General features: G+C 41.9%; 2 protein-coding genes across 2 annotated transcripts in view; both read left to right on the top strand.

Moving 5' to 3' along the window:
- Nucleotides 1–15,579, top strand: part of mcf2la (mcf.2 cell line derived transforming sequence-like a) — a 68,852-nt gene extending 53,273 nt beyond the window's left edge. Inside the window, exons 12-34 of the mRNA XM_078290997.1 lie at nt 47–238; nt 353–506; nt 709–770; nt 998–1,077; nt 1,406–1,472; nt 2,866–2,981; nt 3,061–3,130; nt 3,897–3,989; nt 4,284–4,376; nt 4,473–4,598; nt 4,693–4,914; nt 5,832–5,924; nt 6,396–6,474; nt 6,689–6,761; nt 7,398–7,504; nt 7,869–7,961; nt 8,565–8,624; nt 9,223–9,297; nt 10,406–10,480; nt 11,803–11,912; nt 12,075–12,187; nt 12,522–12,625; nt 13,608–15,579. Coding sequence (XP_078147123.1) covers nt 47–238; nt 353–506; nt 709–770; nt 998–1,077; nt 1,406–1,472; nt 2,866–2,981; nt 3,061–3,130; nt 3,897–3,989; nt 4,284–4,376; nt 4,473–4,598; nt 4,693–4,914; nt 5,832–5,924; nt 6,396–6,474; nt 6,689–6,761; nt 7,398–7,504; nt 7,869–7,961; nt 8,565–8,624; nt 9,223–9,297; nt 10,406–10,480; nt 11,803–11,912; nt 12,075–12,187; nt 12,522–12,625; nt 13,608–13,687 — 2,337 coding nt within the window. The 3' untranslated portion in view covers nt 13,688–15,579. The remainder of the gene's footprint in view (nt 1–46; nt 239–352; nt 507–708; nt 771–997; nt 1,078–1,405; nt 1,473–2,865; nt 2,982–3,060; nt 3,131–3,896; nt 3,990–4,283; nt 4,377–4,472; nt 4,599–4,692; nt 4,915–5,831; nt 5,925–6,395; nt 6,475–6,688; nt 6,762–7,397; nt 7,505–7,868; nt 7,962–8,564; nt 8,625–9,222; nt 9,298–10,405; nt 10,481–11,802; nt 11,913–12,074; nt 12,188–12,521; nt 12,626–13,607) is intronic.
- Nucleotides 15,580–18,576: 2,997 nt separating this feature from the next.
- cab39l (calcium binding protein 39-like) overlaps nt 18,577–20,000 on the top strand; it is a 20,411-nt gene continuing 18,987 nt past the window's right edge. The window contains exon 1 of the mRNA XM_071913943.2: nt 18,577–18,787. The gene's annotated coding sequence lies outside the window, so the exon portion shown is untranslated. The remainder of the gene's footprint in view (nt 18,788–20,000) is intronic.

Genomic DNA, 20,000 nt, shown 5'->3' on the forward strand with positions numbered 1-20,000 from the left:
GTGAATCGACATCCTCAAACCCATGACCTAAACTTGCTGTCCCCAGGCGTCGCGGTGGTGTGAGGAGGGCATCTACCTGCTGGCCTGCCAGCCGGTAGACCGCTGTCAGTCTCAGGACGGAGCCGAGGCGGCTCTGCAGGAACTGGAGCGGTACCTGGACACGGCGCCGCTGCACACCCTCGCCGACCGCAGCGCCATCTGCTGCCAGTACGAGGCGGCGCTCACCAATCAGCTCAGGGTCAGTGGGAAGGGAAAAAACACCTCCTGATGCCCTATGATGACTGCTGAGGTCATAGTTTACCCTCCTTTTTATTTACCACTGCATCACCGGTTGTGTTTGATCTTCCATCAGGACCAGGTGGAGAGAGTTTTCCAGAAGCAGGGCTCGGTCCAGGAGATGTTCGAGAAGAGACGGGTCAGCCTGAAGAAACTCGCCGCCAAACAGACCAGGCCAGTCCAACCAGTAGCACCAAGACCCGAGGTCAAGTCCCCGCTCTCCTCTCCTGGTGAGCATGGACGGATAGATAGATAAAAAGAAGAGAGCAGCATATACAGTACCTGTAGTAGCAAGACTTGAGATCAAATCACTGCTGATAGTGGTGGTCTTGGTAAGAAGATGCATGGATAGAGGGAAAGAGAGAGAAGGATGGATGGAGAGTAAGAAGGACAAAGTTAAATAAAAACAAAATTTCTTCTTCTGCCCTTCAGATCAAAGGAGAAAAGAGAGGAGGTACTCTGAGGATAATGTGTTGAATGGACTCTGCAAAAAGGTAAATGCAGGAAAATGATTGAGTGAATAAGTGTTATCAAATACAATAAACATTATGAAGCAGTTTTTAAAAATATATATGAAGTTGTTTAACGATTTGATTTACTTATAACTCCAGTGATTGATGGTCGCTATATACAAAATCATTTATAGATAGTTATTCCCCCAGAATTAAGAGGTGTATGGCTGTAACAAAGTGAGTGTGTGTTTGTATGTGTGTGTGTCCAGGTGGAGTCTCCCTTACACAACGGCAGCACCAGACATGCTTCTCTCTCGGAAGAAGAAGAAAACCTGGCGGTCCTCCGACGGTAAGGGGTCAATGGTCATGCCCAGAGCCATAGATAAGAAAGCAATTAACGGAAATTGACACTGAAATATGGCAGTTTTCATTGTCAATATCAGTGTTAAGGTATAAAAAATATTAAATGGCATCTTTTCAATGTTTTCTACCTGGAAAATGTGTGCATAAAATGTATGTATGTAAAATTGTAAATAGGAGTGTTTGATAAGCTATAAGTTCACACCCCTCAGTTTCCTTAATGAGCTTGTGTGTGTGTGTGTGTGTGTGTGTGTGTGTGTGTGTGTGTGTGTGTGTGTGTGTGTGTGTGTGTGTGTGTGTGTGTGTGTGTGTTCCAGGCACGTGATGAATGAGCTGCTGGAGACAGAGAGAGCGTACGTGGAGGAGCTACTGTGTGTGCTGGAGGTGAGTGTCATTACTAATCGGTTAAAATCAAATCAAGTCAGTCTTAACTGTATTTATCCCAGTTGCCAGACATAGGAAGAGTAGTGAGTTTCATTACCCCAAGAACCACATGTAACCTCATTCAACCTCATTCTAAATTGTCAAATGTCAAAATTACACATAAAAAATGACCTACTCTTGTACTCCAGCCCAAACAAACTCATCTCCAAGCACTATGAAAAGTGCTATATAGATAACAGTTTTACCCACACACACTTTTGGTTTAGTGGAAATGGTTTTGTCAGTATTTAGACCATATGACATTAGCTCTACAATGAAACCAACAGTGACAGTTTAGATTGGGGGCGCTCCTCTACACAGTGTGGCCCAGCGATGGGTGGAAACACTGAGGGATTGTGTTAAGAAGTAGTTAACATCATTCACCCATTTAATAATCTGTCCCAGTGGTTGTCAAAGTGGAGTCCAGGGACTCCCAAAGGAGGTTCCAGGAAGCCCCCAGCAAAACGAGGAATAGTTTCATTCCACTATAATTTAAAGCTGCACTAGGCAATTTTGCACGTTGGCGGCCCCAGATGGCAACATTACAAATCTCCTAGTACCACAGCTGGCGGTATCATGGAGGTCCATTGGAGTATTAGGCTATTGGCAAAATATTTAACATCCAGGCTAAAAAAAAGCTAGCAGCTGGGCTAGACAGCTAACCCAGCTGAAAAAGCTTGTTGTTGTGTGGCTGTAGGTCTATTCAGTAATGTTAATGTTAAGTAAAAGTGAATAGTCTGACAAGGTAGATTTACTTCCGGATTTAGGTTACTGTGACACAGTAAACTGTCTTTTCTTTAGCTCTAGTCTCTTCTCCAAAACACTCTGAGTTGTAGCTTGAGAAGAGTCAGCTCAGTTAACCTTAACAAACTGTTAGCTAGCTAACTTGCCAGCAAAGACACTGATGTTAATGTGAACATGCTAACACTAGCTTGTTCTAGATATGTTTGCTAGTGCACAAATCAGATTCTGTTTGCCATGTTAACAACAAGTATATTGTGTTGCAAAGCCACTGATAGGACAGGTGTATTTTTACCTAAAAATCTTGCTTAGTGCAGCTTTAATTCTCTAGAAATTATCCCAATTAGAGAATCTACAGTGTAAGAGTGATTCTTCTTATCACAGAATAGTAATTCTATGATTCACCACAATACACCCCATCGCTCTCACCACTATTATCTCCCCACATACAGTGTAGACAGTTCTACAATTCAACACTAAATCAACAAGAAAAATCTTCCCATATGGGTCCTTGGGACTAAATCTGTGTGTCTGTTTGAGTATCCGTGACATGAAAATGTTGGAGAACTCCTGGTCTGCTGTATGTAATATTGTATGTAACATTAAACCCCAGGGCTATGCGGCAGAGATGGACAACCCAGCCATGGCTCATCTCATCCCCAGCACCCTGCTCAGCAAGAAAGAAGTGCTGTTTGGCAACATGCCCGAAATCTACCAGTTTCACAAGAGGTAAGCTTCCTCTGACACACATGGATCTCTTCCTTTTATTTCCATCATCTAAACATTTCTGTGTGCTGTCTGTCTCCAGGACGTTTCTAAAGGAACTGGAAGCGTACACTGACTGCCCTGAACTGGTGGGCCGCTGCTTCTTAGAGAGGGTAAGCACTTCCCTGCTGGCAGCAGTCTAGTCACTTCAGTTCAAACTGAGCTTTATTGACATCGATGGAAAAGGGCTGAATGCTGTTGCTCAAGGACATTTTGACAGTGCACATCAGCTATTGCAGGGATTTGAACCTGGAGCATTTTTGGGATGGTCCCTTATAGATCTACTGCTAACCAAAGAGTCCTACAGTACCATGACTGCCTACATTTTTAGCATGAGTATTGAAACCCTGTCTTTTATGGTTTTAGTGCCACGCTTCACCCATTGAGCTACAGAACCACACCCATACTTCATACAGTTGGGCTCAAATCTGACTTGTTGTATGTCATGTTCTGATTGTCCCTTTAAACTAACATGGCTGCTGAATAAGGAATGCGTTTTGTGATGTATGGACCCTCAAAGTACCACAGCAAGTTTGACAGATGCTGTTAGTTTGTTCATTTATTAATTCACTCATTTATTCATCCATCCATCCATATACTGGCCTGTTATTGATTTCTTTCTGCCAATGGTTAAATCCACTGGTCTTGAGGTTTCTGGAATATCATTGAGTTTTGAGAGGTGAATTCCACGCAGTCAGGGAATTTGATAAATTCTAAGTCAGGGAATATTAGGGAATTCTTCAAATAGATTTCTAACCCTTCTCTTTCTAACCCTACTCTGCTCCGACATCACCAGCAAACTACCAAAGCCTGCTTCCAGAACTAGCTGCGGTTGTTAATGAACTGATTTGTTGATGCATATTTTTTTCATCTCTGTAGATGAACGACCTGCAGATCTACGAGGCGTACTGCCAGAATAAACCTCGCTCTGAGAGCCTGTGGAGACAGTGCTCCGACTGTGCCTTCTTCCAGGTCAGCCTCTTACCTTTGACCTTTGACCTTTAACCCCTCACCCGTAGCCTCTCATATACCTCAGGCCGCCTGTTTGAATCGAGCTTTGTTTCATTGAACTGCTGACCAGAGTGTACACCAGCAACTGTGGTTTGAATTAAAATAATCATAGTTGAATTTGTATATTCAATCATCAACCAACTAGTTGTATTGCTTGAGGCTGAGGTAGAACCAGCACCTTTTTCTTTTAGTCTAGCTTGCAGTGCCAATAGTGAACTGTCAGTGCCCTTACGGGTTTGTGTTGGTGTGTATCAGGAGTGCCAGAAGAAGCTGGAACATAAACTTGGCTTGGACTCCTACCTCCTTAAACCTGTCCAGAGAATCACCAAGTACCAGCTACTACTCAAGGTGAGGTGTGTGTGTGTGTGTGTGTGTGTGTGTGTGTATGTGTGAGAAAGAGAAAGAGAGAGAGCTTACTCTCCTCTATGTGCTGTGTCTTCCCAGGAGTTATTGAAGTACAGCAGGGGCTGCGATGGCTGTGATGACCTACAGAAGGCGCTCTCCTCCATCTTGGGGATCCTGAAGGCCGTTAATGACTCCATGCACCTCATCGCCATCACAGGATACGAGGTCAGAGAAGTGAAGTTGTTTAATTCTGACAGACATTCCTACTACATATCGAACTCTAACTCTAACCCTAAATCCCTGTCTATCTCTTTGTCAGGGCAACCTGTCGGAGCTGGGCCGCCTGCTGATGCAGGGCTCCTTCAGCGTGTGGACGGAGCACAAGAAAGGCCACGCCAAGGTGAAGGACTTGGCCCGCTTCAAGCCCATGCAGAGGCACCTGTTCCTGCACGAGAAGGCCCTGCTCTTCTGCAAGAGGAGAGAGGAGAACGGGGAGGGCTACGAGAAAGCCCCGTCCTACAGCTTCAAACACTCCCTCAGCGTGAGTTCAGGGAGGGGGAGGGAAATTAATCAAAATGGTAGAGAGTAGAGTTAGATCGCTATGTGGGGCCAATATTGGTCTTTTATTTAATATTAGATGTGAGCCAGTCAATGTTGTCTGTCAGATATGATGGATATGATGGAGTTTATTTGATTTGTTGTAGAATTAATCAATACACTGGTTGAATAATATTGGTTTCAGTGGAGAGTTTTAGTGTCCCATGATGGTCTAAATGCTGTTTCAGAGGCTTTTCCACCCTGACTAGAATTCAATTCTATCCCAATTCATATCTACGGAAGCCCAGAGAGGGGGGGGGGGGGGGGGGGGGGGGAAGTTTGCGGTTTTTGCATCTTATTTTGTACGTATGATACTATGTTGTATGTACGAGATAAACTCACTTTTATTTTTTTTATTATTTTTTTTTACACGTTGCCTTTCATGGGCCCCGCATTTACGACTTAAAACTTATTGTGGAGTAGGATTTCCATAGCCTAAACTAAATGAATGAAAATCCTGGCTTTATTTGGCAAAAGAATACTTAATTCTGCTATGCCTTTCATGAGATATTAGGCTAATTATTGCAAGAATAGGAACGGTGCGCATAATGGCATGCATGACACACAGGGCTTTGAAAGTTCAATCAAATCAAGCATAAACAAAAGGTTTCACTGTCTCAACTAACTATTAATGCCTGTTGTAAATCATAATGGAAATATAAAGTCTGTCTGCCTCCATCTCTTCCTATTTTTCCACTCATTCTCTACTGTATAAGAATAGACCTGTGTGGAAAACTGGATTATTCAGTGGTAGTAACTATATCTATTCTGCACTGATACAGGGTCTGACCATATAAATAGATAAATGCAAGCTTTGAAGGAGTGTTTACACTCTCTCTCCTCTTCCCTCCTGTCTCTCAGATGAGTGCGGTGGGCTTTACAGAGAACGCTAAAGGAGACAACAAGAAGTTTGAGATCTGGTGCAACTCCAGAGAAGAGGTTTTCATTGTTCAGGTAAGCTGGACTGCTTAGTGGGAATATTCTACCATGCATTTTCTATATTGTAGGTTAGAATCAAGCTCATAGCCTTTCATCAGCTCTCATTATTTAGCTTTCAAGCTTCTCTCTCTCTCTCTCTCTCTCTCTCTCTCTCTCTCTCTCTCTCTCTCTCTCTCTCTCTCTCTCGTGTTATGGATAAATTCTAATTGATAAGAGGTTGTGACCGTCCAGGAGAACATACTAAGCTGCATTCATGTATTTATTATGTTGAATAGAATTTAATGATGTTCAGACTGGTAAGAGGTCACAGACGTAGTTTCCAAGCAGAAGGCCTTTCAATCAATATTTTCTAGGCTGTTTCACAGAATGTTCTCAGCAGCAAAATGATCTCAGTAAGGTTCTAGGAAACCGAGAGCAGACGGCATAATTGTCTCAATGACTGTCATTATGTTGTGGATACATTGTTGTTGTTATTGTCTTGTCTAGGCTCCAACGCCAGAGATTAAATCAGCATGGGTCAATGAGATCCGCAAAGTTCTAACAGAGCAGCTCAAAGCCTGCAGAGGTACCAAATACACACACACACACACACACACACACACACACACACTTCACTTACTTATTTGTGTCTGTTTTTCCTCCTTTCTCTCTGTGACTGAACAGACAGACATACACACTCAGAAGCCAACACACACACACACACACACACACACACACACACACACACACACACACACCCGTACGCTCTCTGTGTTTCTAACTGTTTGTGTGTGTTTTAGAAGCCAGTCAACAGAAGAGCTCAGACTCTGTTTCCCCTAGTCCCACCAGCAACAATTCCTCCATCTGCCTCAGGTTGGTGTCATAGGCCTGCATACAGTCCACACACACACACACACACACACACACACACACACACACACACACACACACACACACACACAGATGCATAGCCAAACACACACACAAATACACATTAGGGTTTGACTGATATTTTTGGATTGAAACTGCCGATAGTTGATATTTTGTGTTGGTAAACAACCAATATTTTTAAATTTGACCATTTTCATTACTCAAATTCCTTATGATTAGTCAGTTATTGGTCAATTTGCTTAGTTTTTTTTACAGCCAATACTGATATTTTTTGGATTTAAGTTGCTGTTAACTAATACTTTGTGCCCATATTCAATATCTTTAGATTTGACTAGTTTGATTTTCAAAATAAATCCCAAAAATTCCAAGTAGTCAATCTTTCCCCCAGAATTGTATCCTTGTCAGGGTGGAAAAGTCTCTGAAATAACATATACATGTATACTCAAGTCTACAATAAATATGTAATCAATCAAAAGCCAATATCCACACACACACATACACACAAACACACTCATGACCACAAATCAGTTTTTTGCTTCTCATCTTTCTTTGCTTCTCTTTCCTCTTTCTTCTTCTTCTTCTTCTTCTTCTTCTTCTTCTTCTTCTTCTCGTTTCCAGTCCCTTTCGTAGCAACAGTCAGAAGAACCAGAAGAAGCAAGAGGAGAAGAAGTCGGAGCCGAGCCCGACCTCTGACCCCAACTTCTCTTCCTCGCCGAAACACAAAGGTGATTGGTTGATCAGAGCTGAACCCTGACCCTAACCTCAACCCCTTAAGCAAGTTTATCAGTTAACAAAGGTAGTAATGCTCAAATATTTTATCTAAGCCTCTACCAACACCTTCAATGGACTGTACCTTGGATTTCACCAACTTAAAACTCTTGATGAAAACCCCGAATTCACAAAACATCAAAGGTTTTAAAGTGGAGTGTGTCAACATTTACTCCGCTTGCTTTGCCTGTTTCTCCTGCTAATCTCAACTCTCCTTTTCTTCATCTCCTTCCTTTTCATGACGCCTCGACCCCTTTGCCTTTCCGTCTCTCTGTCTCTATTCCCTCCTGTCTTCTCTCCATTTCAAACCATTGCCTCCAGATGAACCGGTGACCAGTCCGACCACTGACAGGTCCTCAGTGGCTAAAAAGCGTTTTACGTTGCAGGGCTTCAGCAATCTCAAGAGTCAGAAAGGTAACAGTAGCAGGCTGGAGGAGTTTCTTAGAATAGGCTCACAGTGCTGTAGTCGTAGCGCTCATCAGATTATTTTTTATTTATATTGTTAAGAAAATGCATATACAGTGGGAGTCTCAATTATCTTGACACTTAGAAATGGGGTTCGACTGATAGGACAAAACCAAATATTTTGTGCCTATATCCAAAACCTGTAAATCTGGCCATTTTTATGCCAAAAAATTACAAATATTCAGTCTTTCACCCAGAATGTTATTCTTGGTAGGGTGGAAAAACCTCTGAAAAAACATTTAGTGGGACACAAATCATGGGATAAAATACTACTACTACTAATAATAATAATAGCATTCATTCATACTTATGTGGAATCAAATCAATATTTTGCATTAGAATCAATTCTGGGTAAAGTCTTCCCATGGACAACCACTGTAGTATTGATCAGTTAATTCATAAATATGTAATCAAACAAACTGCATCATATCAGAGGCTGGACCATATCTGATTTTTAATAAATCGTCCAATATATCTGCAAATCAACAAATCTGTCTAACCCTACTTCAAAGCCCAATGCAAGGCGAACTGATCCCTGTTTCTATCTTGCAGACACTCTGCCCCCTGGTGGTAAAAGTCTAACATTGCCTCTGGTCATGGTCTGCCCACCAGGTACATCACTAGAGAAAGAGTTCCTCACATCAGTTAACACATGTAGTACTCTCTTCCATTCATTGTCCAGTGATTGCATTGGCCGCAAATTCCCCAAAGGCCTTGGAGTTCAAGACCTTAGCCAAGCAGTCTGACTGTCTTTGTAGTTAAATTGTTTTGGTGTCTTGTAAAAAAAGACACCTAAAAATAGTCTGGAAAATAAGAATAGCAGGTTAGACTAGGGGTGTAGTAGAGGATAAACCCACTTAAACTCACCTTTACCCACCTTTTTATTTTGCAGAATAGAGTTTAACATCTTTTATAGGATGAAATTAATCTTTATGATATGATAATTCATAATACACACCATAGTAAGCAGTATCAAACTGATGTAAGCTATTTGAAGATAGAGTATTTTAAGGGGGAAAAGCATAAATACATGTTTTTCTGAGTTTTTTTGCCTTATGATGACTAGAGAAGAGGTAAAAGTTTACCCAAACGTTAGACGTTCAATCAGATTGTTGCTTTTAATCCTTGCTTCTCTGCACTTCTTTCCTTTCTCACCCAACTTCCCTCTTTCTTTGTCCTTCTCTTTCGCTTTTTCTGCGCCCGCTGCCAGGCTCGGCCCTGAGCCACGAGCACGGCTCCAAACGCCACTTGGTCAAGAGCGACCCCACGCTGTTTGGGTTCAAAGGTATATCGTACAGACAGTCCAACCCATCGGACAGTTCATCCCCCATCCCATTACAGTGTAGTATATGTCTAGTAGTTGTATGTTTTCAGCGGTAGATCTAGTTGTGTCTCGTGCGGAGGGATGAAACCGGGTTTAATGGTTTACCAGACATCAGTTCACCAGTAGAAGCTGTTCTTCACCCTGTTCATCCTGTCATCCCACATTTACCATTACAGTGTTGTAGGTGTGTGGGGAAAAATATGTATAGTCCTCATACAGGGTAGTTTGCAAAATCAATTATCTAAAGGCCTTAAAAAGTATTTAAATTTTGTTTTCTGGAACCCGCAGGTGATAAGAGTTTATGTGTTTAAAAGAGAACACTATGTTTGTGCAATTGACATATGAATTATCCTAACTGCAGACACAGCTTTTATTTCTCATTTATTTTTCAAAACTTGGAAAGAATGAGAACTAATGGGCCATGAATGGTTAGGCTAATGAAAATAGGAACCCATTGAACTGTTGGGTAGGTCTTTAAAAAGCCTCCATCCTAACATCCCACCTCTAGCCATTGAAATGTTGAATAGACTGGATAAACACTGACCCTTATATAATATTATATAATTCCTTATAAGTTCAAATATGTTACTGTTGGACTTCACCTAAACCTAAAATCCACTGTCCATCCCATCTTCAGGCCACCATGCACATGCAGTGTAAATGTGTTTCATCAAGTATAACTGTTGTAGAGTGCAGATTCAGTGTTGTGGTCCCTGTGGTCTGTGAGGTCTAGAACGACAACAGTTTTTACCTTCATCCACAGATATGGCATCATCATTGAGTGACAGTTTTGTACTTTGAACTTGTAGAGGCACTGTGTCCAATTTCATTTTTATTCTTTTTCATTGAGATGAATGAATGGCTGAATGAATGATTGAGTACTAACCAACCAATTTTCTGATTACTTTACTGACCTTTTCTCCCCCGGCAGAGTGAAATGGGGTTTTGAGAAGCCCATTTTCCGGTGTTTCAGTGCGATTATTTGGTGCCACTGACCGACTAGCTAACCAGCTGACTGACTCAAGGACCGGTTGACTCACTGGTTTGCTGGCTGTCTCTCCCTGTCTAGAGCCGGCTCCCCATGTCACTCTGAGCAGAGTCAGATGGATGAGTACCTCTAGTCTGTTACAGAGCAAGAGGCGAGGTACAGAGCCACTCTGAGGACCAGCCACTGTGGCTGTTTGCTGTGGTTTGGGTTGGTCAAGGTAAAGCGTAGTATTATATACTGCACTGCAAAAATATCCATCTTAACAAATCATTTAGTCTAGGAAAATCTTGTTTTCCTTAAAATGTGGAAAAATCTGAGATAACTTCTTTCCAATGCAGTTTTTTCAATTTTTCTTGAAACAAGTGACAATACCTTGAAAGGCAGATCGCTCCACTAGTACCAAGGTAATGTCACTTGATTCAAGACATTTTTCTAAACAAGCTGATTTGCGTTGGAGACAAGTGGAGTTGTCTCAACCCAATTTCAGATTTTTTTTCACTTGCTATAAGAAAAATAAGATTTTAAGCCTCAATAATGGACTAAATGAATTGAGATGGTTTTGCAGGATATCTACTCTACCTTGAATCAGTGATCCTCTCTACTTATACTGTTGGGTGCTTTGGGGCGGACTTTGGTGAAATGAGAATAAGTAGACAAAGTAGTCAGTAGGCAATCTCGAATGAATTGAAATTGAAATCTCACTTCTTCAAAAAACACTTTTCAGCAGTGAGTACAGGCAGTTACCTTGACATGGATCTGGATGATTCGGATCACTGTACTCTCTGATTTTCAATCCTGAGGTTGGTTTTGATTTGCTTCCTTGATGTGTTTTACCGACTGTGACCAATCACCGTCTCTGACCTGAACGAGGCCTTTGGGTTTGATTTATAGTCGTGTGAAGTTACTGCTCTTGTTCATTCAGACTCTCAAATCTGTCCACTCTCACAATCAACCTTCTCTAGGATTTCGGAGGAGTTTGGGTTGTTCTCTTGTGTGTGTGTGTGTGTGTGTGTGTGTGTGTGTGTGTGTGCGTGTGCATAAATGTATGCATTTGTCAGACAGTCCCTCCCAAATCTGTTTTCACTATAGGTCTTTTGGTTTCCTTCTTCATGAGAGATTTAGCATGTGTGACTTTGACCCCCATTCCACCTGGTGTTAACATGCGTCTCATATCTACAGTATATAATGTCTAGATGGGATGTAGCTGCATCTGAATACAATCCAGTCACCCAGGATGTATTTTAATGCCACTTTGGAGAGCGGGTCTATGTGAGTGTGTGCTATAGACATCCAGTGCTCCACACTTCCTCAAGTCACTCACCCACTTTCCATTCTCTCACTCCTTCCTCTCCTTCTTCCTCCTCTTCTCCCTTTCCTCTCTCCCTTTTGTCAATCCGTTTCACCTCCCATTCTCTTGCCTTTCTCTTCCCTCATCCCCTCTGTTATCCCTTTTCTCCCCCTCTCACCTCCTCCCCCAGGTTGGAACAAGGCGTCCCTCTCGGTGGACGCCTCAGAAGAGCATGATGGGTACTCCAGCGGCGAGGACCCCATGAACTCCGACCCCGAGGACGAAGCGGGAAAGAAGCTGGTGAGCCTGATGATGGAGCGTTATTGGATATGTGTTTTATCACCCCCCTAATTTATATTTTTGTGTAGTGTAGTTTTAGTTCTACAACCATTTTTTTCGGAGCGCAAGTTAGCTAACTGGCAAACTTGGAACACTGATTCTGGTGACCTCTGACCCCTCCAGGCTCCAGGGAAGTACACAGTGGTGGCGGACTGCGAGAAGGCGGGGCCTCAGGAGCTGTCCGTCAAGAGCGGAGACATGGTTCAGCTAATCAGAGAAGGAGAAGACGGACAGTGGTAAACATCTTCCTGTCTCTAGGCTCTAGCAGAATGTATTTTACAACTTGTCTCACACATCATTGCATTAAATTGTGGTTTTCAGCCCAAATGTAGTGGAAACCGGTTTGCCCCTTTAGAAAAACAACATTAACAAACCAGGAAGGGATAGCATATTTTAGTCATATAATGAAAGCAAAGTCATGAAAAAGTCATGGAATTTTATGTTTTAATTCCAACAAACAAAATTAAAAAGAATTTTTGAATAGGTGTTAATTATTTCTGATCATACTGGCCAGATAATCATCAATAGTAAGTTTTGGGGTAACGTTGCTGTTTGCTTGATCCCGTCCAGGTTTGTGAAGAACCTCCGGAGCAGCAAGGAAGGCTGGGTGGCAGCAGCAAACCTCCTCACCCTCATCTCCGAGTCCAAGTCCTCCCAGTCCCTCAGCAGCTCAGGTCGGTCACATCATCCAGGCACCATATCAATGTTATGTATATTCACTTATGTTCTGGAACACTGTTGGGTGGTAACGTGTTGCAATAAATTACTGTTTCCAGAAAAATCTAATTGAAGCTGAATTATCCAAAAATTATGTCACACTGCAATTTCCTGATGAATTTTCCTCATAAATAGTTGCCGTCCTCTCAGTTTACATCTAGTTTAGTATTCCCAATACTTGGAATATTGGACATTTAAATTGAGTTATCCCAAATTCGGAAGGTAAAAGAGGATGAGTGACTGAAAAGTAATATGAGTAGTGTAATGAATTACTTTTCCCAAGGAGTAATAATAAAGTTAATATTACTTTTGAGTAATGAGAAATAGTAATATGTTGCTTTTTAGGTTAACAAGCCCAACAATGTTCTTGAAGCGTTTCACTTGTAGATGGGGAAAAGAAGTGTATATTTCTTAAAACTTTTATTAAGTCATCATAACTCAAAATACAGGTTTGTTTTATTCCAACGAGAAAAATTACAAATATTTAAAAAATAACTTTTAAAAGAACAAAAACGTTATATAATATTGCTATTACTGTGAAAAATATTATTTTCCACAGTAGTGTGATATATTCTCTTTACATATGTAATTATTATAAATCATTACATTTTATTAGCATGTAATTGAATGCCTATTTTCAACATTTGATCACATACCACTAACATACAATCAGTGATGTTGTGGTAAATAAAAAGGAGGGTAGAAAAAATCAATTATATTTTCAGAAAAGCATTCATTTATGTATTTTCCACTTTATCTACCCTATCTCCATCTAACTTGCATCAGTTTGAAACTAGTCAGTGTGATGCATACTATGAATTTACATCATAAAGAGTCATGCCAGCCTTAAAAAGGGTGACTTTGCCCTCCAATGCAGGAACTGTGATTTTCCATCAGCTGACCTGTGACGTTCCTGCTGTGTGTGTGTTTGTCCTGCAGATGGCAGCGTCTCTGGGAACCTCAGCACCTCCTCCAGCTGCAGCGAGACCTACACCAGCTTCTCCGACATCAAACCCTGACCTGGGCTCACCTCCTGGCCCCGTCCCTCCACCTAAAACCATTACCTGGGGGTAATTACACCGCTGACCAGGAAACCCCTAAAGCTCAACGCCTGATGCAACCCAAAACTGTTATATGGAGAAGTTACCAGTGTTTTAGCTGAGAGTGTCACCTACACCCACCTTTTCCTGGGTGTTTACAGTCACCTGTCAGCCTAATCACACATGAAATATGGCTTCCCTCCCCTCAGCAGTATTATACCCACTTCCTCTTGGCAGTATGTACTAGACTAGTTAGACTGATATATCGGTTTGGCTTTTATTGAACATCAGATAATGGCCAGTCAGCGTCGTACACCTCTGATATAAGGGAGGTTCCTCTGTCAGCCTGTAAAACCTGCAGTGAAACCTGCCTCACTCTGCCTTAAGGAGCTGCTAACCCTGAAAGAATTTCATTATCCTGGGTTTCAGTAGAGAGTTTTAGTGTCCCATGATTGCCTAAATGCTGTTTCAGAGGCTTTTCCACCCTGACAAGAATACAATTCTGGGGGGAAACCCTGAATCCTTGTAATTTAGGTTTTTTTTTTTGGCCCAAAAAGATATTGAATATCAGCTATTGGCAACTTAAATCCAAAAATCGAACTGTAATTTTAACTATATTTACATTTTTTTTATAGCTTTCTTAAATCCATCCTAACTCAAAATACAGTTACTGTTTCATTCCAATGACAAACATCACAAATAATAATAAAAGAAAAAGTAAGGAAAAAAATAATAAAGTTCCTCAAAATAGATATAAAACCCGTGTTTAGGCATCACTTCCTTTCACTCCTTTCGCAAACTCACTCTCGGTGAGTGAAGAAAATGCCTTCAATCTAATAAATCACTATGTAAACAAAGTTTGGAGCTTTGTTTACATAGCTAGAACTGGGACAACAGTCTCTCAGTATCGCACTGAAATCTTGCAATCCGATTTGAAGAATATCAGCACTAAATATCAGCTGTTGGCAGCTTACTACAATACAAAAATATCAGTATCAGTCAAACCCTAGTGCCCCCCCCCCCCCCCAACACACACACACACACATACACTCCCTGCTACATTGCAGCACAGCGACAGATTCCTGTGTGAAACATCCTACAGATATCAGACTGGTATTTCACACGATGTCTCGGCTTTGGTGTCAAACGCCAAGCGGACGCTGTGAAATCTAGCAGCCTGCTGCAACACAAACCCCCTTGGAGCGCCTGCTGGAGCATCACAGAGCAGGTCGAATGTCCAGGGCATGTTACCGTATGCCTTGTAACCTGTTTGTACATACCACCCGTACGGGGGGATGGGTGCGATTCCAGGAAATCCTATAGAGTTCCCACCGTGGGACAGTCCCGGCATGCAGGTGACTCCGACTTTATTCGCTTTACAAAGCGGCGTCAAGCTGCGGTCGGCTTTTCCCTGTTCAAGCATGCTGACATAATGCTGTGTTCAGGTCCTATGGGAAAGATGGGAGATGTGAGCTTCCTATTGAAACAATGAAATACCTTTGGTCAAGTGTAGGGAATGATGTTATTCGTTTCAAGGATTTTCATCACTTAAGTCATTTTGTGGTCACATCTCTTAAAACACCACAGCAGGACACAACTAATTGCTGGATTTTTGGTTTGTGGTCGACATTCCAATGTTTGATTTGCTGTAAAAAGTGAACTCAAATGTATCATCACTAAATAGATGTGTGTTAAACATGAAAAACGTGCTTTTAAACAGGCACAACTGTTTTTCCCATATGACCTGAACGCAGCATAACAGCATCTAGACAGAAGCCCGCACTGTAAGCTCAAGCACAACCTGCCGGTCAGATTCTCACGACAACCCGCACCTCCAACCACGCACACACACACACACACACATCACAGACAGCGGAGCCGCTTGGAATGGAGCAAGCCGCCTTCCTTTAACAGGGAATTGGCGAGCAAGCCTCTGTTTTTTTTTGTTTTTTTCAGTTGATCCATTCTGGACTTATCTCTCTCAGGAAGCCCAAGAGGTTGTGTGGGTATGTGGGTGTGACTGCATGCCTGCTGGTGAACAGTAGGTGTCTGTGTGTGTGCACTCTTGCGTGCGTGCGTGCGTGCGTGCGTGTGTGTGTGTGTAAACCGGGGGTTCTCAAACAGTTTTCATGTCACTCAAACTAACATAAAGTCATCCATTTACACCCATTTGATATGATTTAGTGCCAGGAATCCATATAGGAAGATTTTAGTTGTTGATTTACTATTGAATTACACAACTGTCTAAATTGTAATGGGCAGCTAATAGTGATGAGTGAAACCTATGCATTACAATAGTCATTCTTACACATTCTCTAACTGGCTTAATTTCTAGTTAAATTCTAGGACCTCTGAGGGTCCCAGGACCCCACTTTGGGAACCCCTGGTGTCCGCCAGCAGCAACAGCCTCCCATTTAAATCTAGATATCTCTATACATAGAGGCGTTTTTTTCGACCCGCGCCCACCCACCCTGCTCACCTATGTTTTCGGTGTGCGCTGCGGGAACAAAAGCAGGCTTTGTCCTCTCCCCGCGCTCCCAGCCCCACTCAGGCATGTGACAATAGCCACTTCTCTACCAGCAGACCTGCTCAACATGTTTACACCGCCCGCCTGGGAGCAGCCACTTGTTTATTCCACACCGCAACGTAGCCGAGGGATCATCGCGGTTTGGGTGGGTGGGGGGGACTCTTATTTTGAAGTGAACTACATGGCATGGATGAGGAGTAGAAAGTTAAAAGCCCCTGGTTTGTTCTGCTTGGTGGAAGTGAGGGTGTTGATACAGGTTGATACCGCAGTTCCAGTGTGGCAATAGAGAATGCAAAGTAAAAGATCCAGGAAATAGACACCACCCGCACTGCGTTGTATACTGTACTCAATGCATCGCAGCAAAGGCAGACTTTGGGAAACAAGCTGCTGTGACACACTCCTCTCTCCCCCTCCTTTACACACACAAACAGAGTGAATGCACACACACACACACATACACACACACACACACACAGAGTGAATCTGCTACTCCGAATGCTGAATGTCACCTCTTCCCACTTGTGTTTTCTACAGATATTTTAGATTTCTACCGCATCCACAACAAACTCTTCCTTTCTTCCATCCTCAATGTTGAATGTGTAAGCTTAATATTAAGTAGCAAAAATACCAATCACAGTATCTGCTGTTGCACTAACCCCCCCCCCCCCCCCCCCCCACAGACACACACACACGTTTTACAGTGTTTGTCCGTTGGCCTGGGATGAAAACAAAGATGCGTGGTGGAAAATCAAATTCCATCCTAACTACGATCAGCACTCCTCAATATCTCCTGGGACTGTTACTGTCTCCCGGACTCCTCGAGGTAGAGAGTTAGGCATTTCGGGTCAAATCTAATTTATCGTCCTCCTCCTGAAAGATTCCTCTCCCGAAAGAGGAAGAAAATGGTTTACAGGCCTTTTTTTTTGGTGTCAAACTGTGAGCTGAACCAGAGTGTAAACTGTGGCTGGCATTACGTGTCGATCAATGTGAGTTAACCTGTCAGAGTGAACAATACATGTTACATTTGTACAGCTGTCCCCCCCCCCCTATACTTCACACTCTTTACCTGGAGATCATGTATATTGTGAAGAGAATCATCCGGTTCCTGTGAGTCTCTTTGTCTCTCTGTGTATCATCCAATAAGATCTCACTCAAGTATTTGTGGCATGTTCTGAAGCTCTCATGTTAAAAAAAGGCAAATATTTTTTACCAGGCACTATTATATATTGTGAGAGTTTTATTTTCTGCCCCCCCTCCTGAAAGCTGACGCGGGCACTAAAATCGTCGGCGTCGGATCACGGTCACACAATAAAGCTTATTGAATTATTTGTATTTTTTAGTTTCATGTTATGCAGCACATTGCAGCAACTACTGTCTTTATTTTCCTATTGTATCTACTGAGTATTGTGTCGATATAAAGATATTATAATGAGCCGGAGATATGCCTACATATCTGTGTATATTTGTGTAAATATGTAATTCTGAATTGTATGTAATATGAAAAGCAGCTTTAATAAAGTCAGAGATGGTTTTCTCTTTAAGGGATTTTGTCATGACTGTCATATTTGAAAAGGTTTGCTTATGTATTTTTCAATTATTATATTCAATATATTCAATTATATTTTTCTATTTTTTTCTTTTCTTTAATAACTTATTTACTGGTATTAAACACAAATCATCATTGATAATTTGCCCGAAATCATTGTTGATATTTTGATCCGGAAACGTATTTAAACCACGTGACAGCTAACTTCCAATGAGCGTTTTCCATTTTCAGACAGCCATGATTTGGCCTGGGATCCGTTCCAATATGTAGTTTAACCTTTAGTCCGTCGTTTTCTTCTTCTTTCGTTCCAACCCCCGCTGAAATAAGTAATATACAAATTTCGACACATAGGTTTAATCTAAGCATAATGAGATACTACGTGCTTACAAATGTTTGAATGGCATAAGATGTGGTTATGCCTGAGGGAAGGCGGTAAGAAGGGCCTGTTGTAAAAGTATTTGAACGGGTCCCTGAGCCTCGGCTGGAAATATACAGCTGCGTTAAGCTAGCCAGAGTTAGCCAGACTATTAGCGGAAGTAAGGCGACTTTGCCTTCTAAATTGTAGCGTCAAATATGTCACTTAGTCGATATTGGAGTGTACAGAACAAGAAAAATGACATTTACATATAAGCAGTATTTTCATTTACTACAGATTCTTCCCTAAATACATACTTTATCCTAAGTTTGGTACCTTATATCACTCATAAAAAGTCGTAACGCATAAGGGTCCGCGAGGGTTTTATTTTGAAAGTTGTAACCGGAAGTAGTAGATTTTGCTCGGGCTAGCTTGACACTGGTTGGAAAGGGACCAGATGGAATTCTGCGCTGCCTTCTTAACAGATTCCACACATTTTAAATTGGAACATACACATTTCCCGTTTACTTTCCTCTCAACAAACAGCCCTGGCGTGACCAGAAAGCCTCGTCTGTGAGGTCAGGCTACGCTGTGAATCGGGACAGAAGCGGTCAAGATTTATAAAGATAGCCTACAAAATATCTTCCCACTGTAAGTATCATTTCTAGCCCATACTGTCGAAGAGCAACGCCAATAGCTCCCAGTTAATGGTGAGATATTATTGCCCTTGACAGTCTTTCTAACTTCAGTCGGGCTGACACGCTGAAATGTTCATAAATCACGTCTCTCGCGTGTCATTTTCGCCAGTAGTTTCTCAAACGGTGGAGGCAAGTCTGATTAGCGTTGGAAATCTGTCAAACAAAAACGGAGTTTAGCCGGAGGCGAGAGGGGTGTAGTCTTGTAAAATCACATTGTCTGGGATTGTTTATGTGCGGCCTTATCATTTATTCACTGCCGTCTGCGTTATAACGTCTCATTCCCGTCAACAGTGTTGTTGACGGGGTCTTTAATTCTCCAGCAGCACAAATACAGTGTGTGTCTTTTGGTTTTTCTTCAAATTAACTAGAGCTTTCCCCTGCTAGGTTACTTTATGTGACCAACGTCAGGCTAGCCAGAATGAAAACAATGGGACTTCCGGTCACAATTTTCAAAATAAAACCATGTATCGATATTATTAACATTATGTATTGCAGTGTTTTGTAAGAAATACTTTACAGCTACAGTTTCACTCCATATTTAATGTAATGATTCCACTGAGTATTTTGATGCCATGTTTTTTTAATGTACTCAAGGTCGACCAATATAAGTTTGCTGACACATGGGACTGATATCAGCTGTAATGACATAGCCTATATTGTTTGATTCTGTGTTTACTGTATAATTGAGTATGCTTTAATATGTTTTATCATTATTACTATTATCATTCGGGGTTTCAAAGGAGTGTTTCAATAGCCTAAATGCTATTTCAGAAGCTTTTCTACCCTGCTAAGAATACAGTTATAGGGGAAACACATGCTGACATGATGCAATTTTGACATGAACATGGTCAAACTTTAAGATACTGAAAATAGCCATAAAGTATTGGCTGTCAGCAGCTTCAGGTGAAACATATCAGCAGGCCTTCAAAAATCCATATCGGTTCAACAGTGTTCTGCACGCCCCTGTATTATGCTTTTATTCTGAAAGTACAACCACCGTACTTCCGGTGCTAGTGTGACTCACTCCGGCTGGCTTGTTGCAGCAGAGGAGATGTCAGATAGAGCAGATAGGCTGTCACATCCTGGTAGGTGAGGCCTGTCTGTCACTGAGGGCAGAATGCACATCCATGTTTATTCCTATGTACAGCCGACTTTATGAAGGCTGT

This window comes from Centroberyx gerrardi, chromosome 21, assembly GCF_048128805.1.
Source record: "Centroberyx gerrardi isolate f3 chromosome 21, fCenGer3.hap1.cur.20231027, whole genome shotgun sequence".
Taxonomy (NCBI): domain Eukaryota; kingdom Metazoa; phylum Chordata; class Actinopteri; order Beryciformes; family Berycidae; genus Centroberyx; species Centroberyx gerrardi.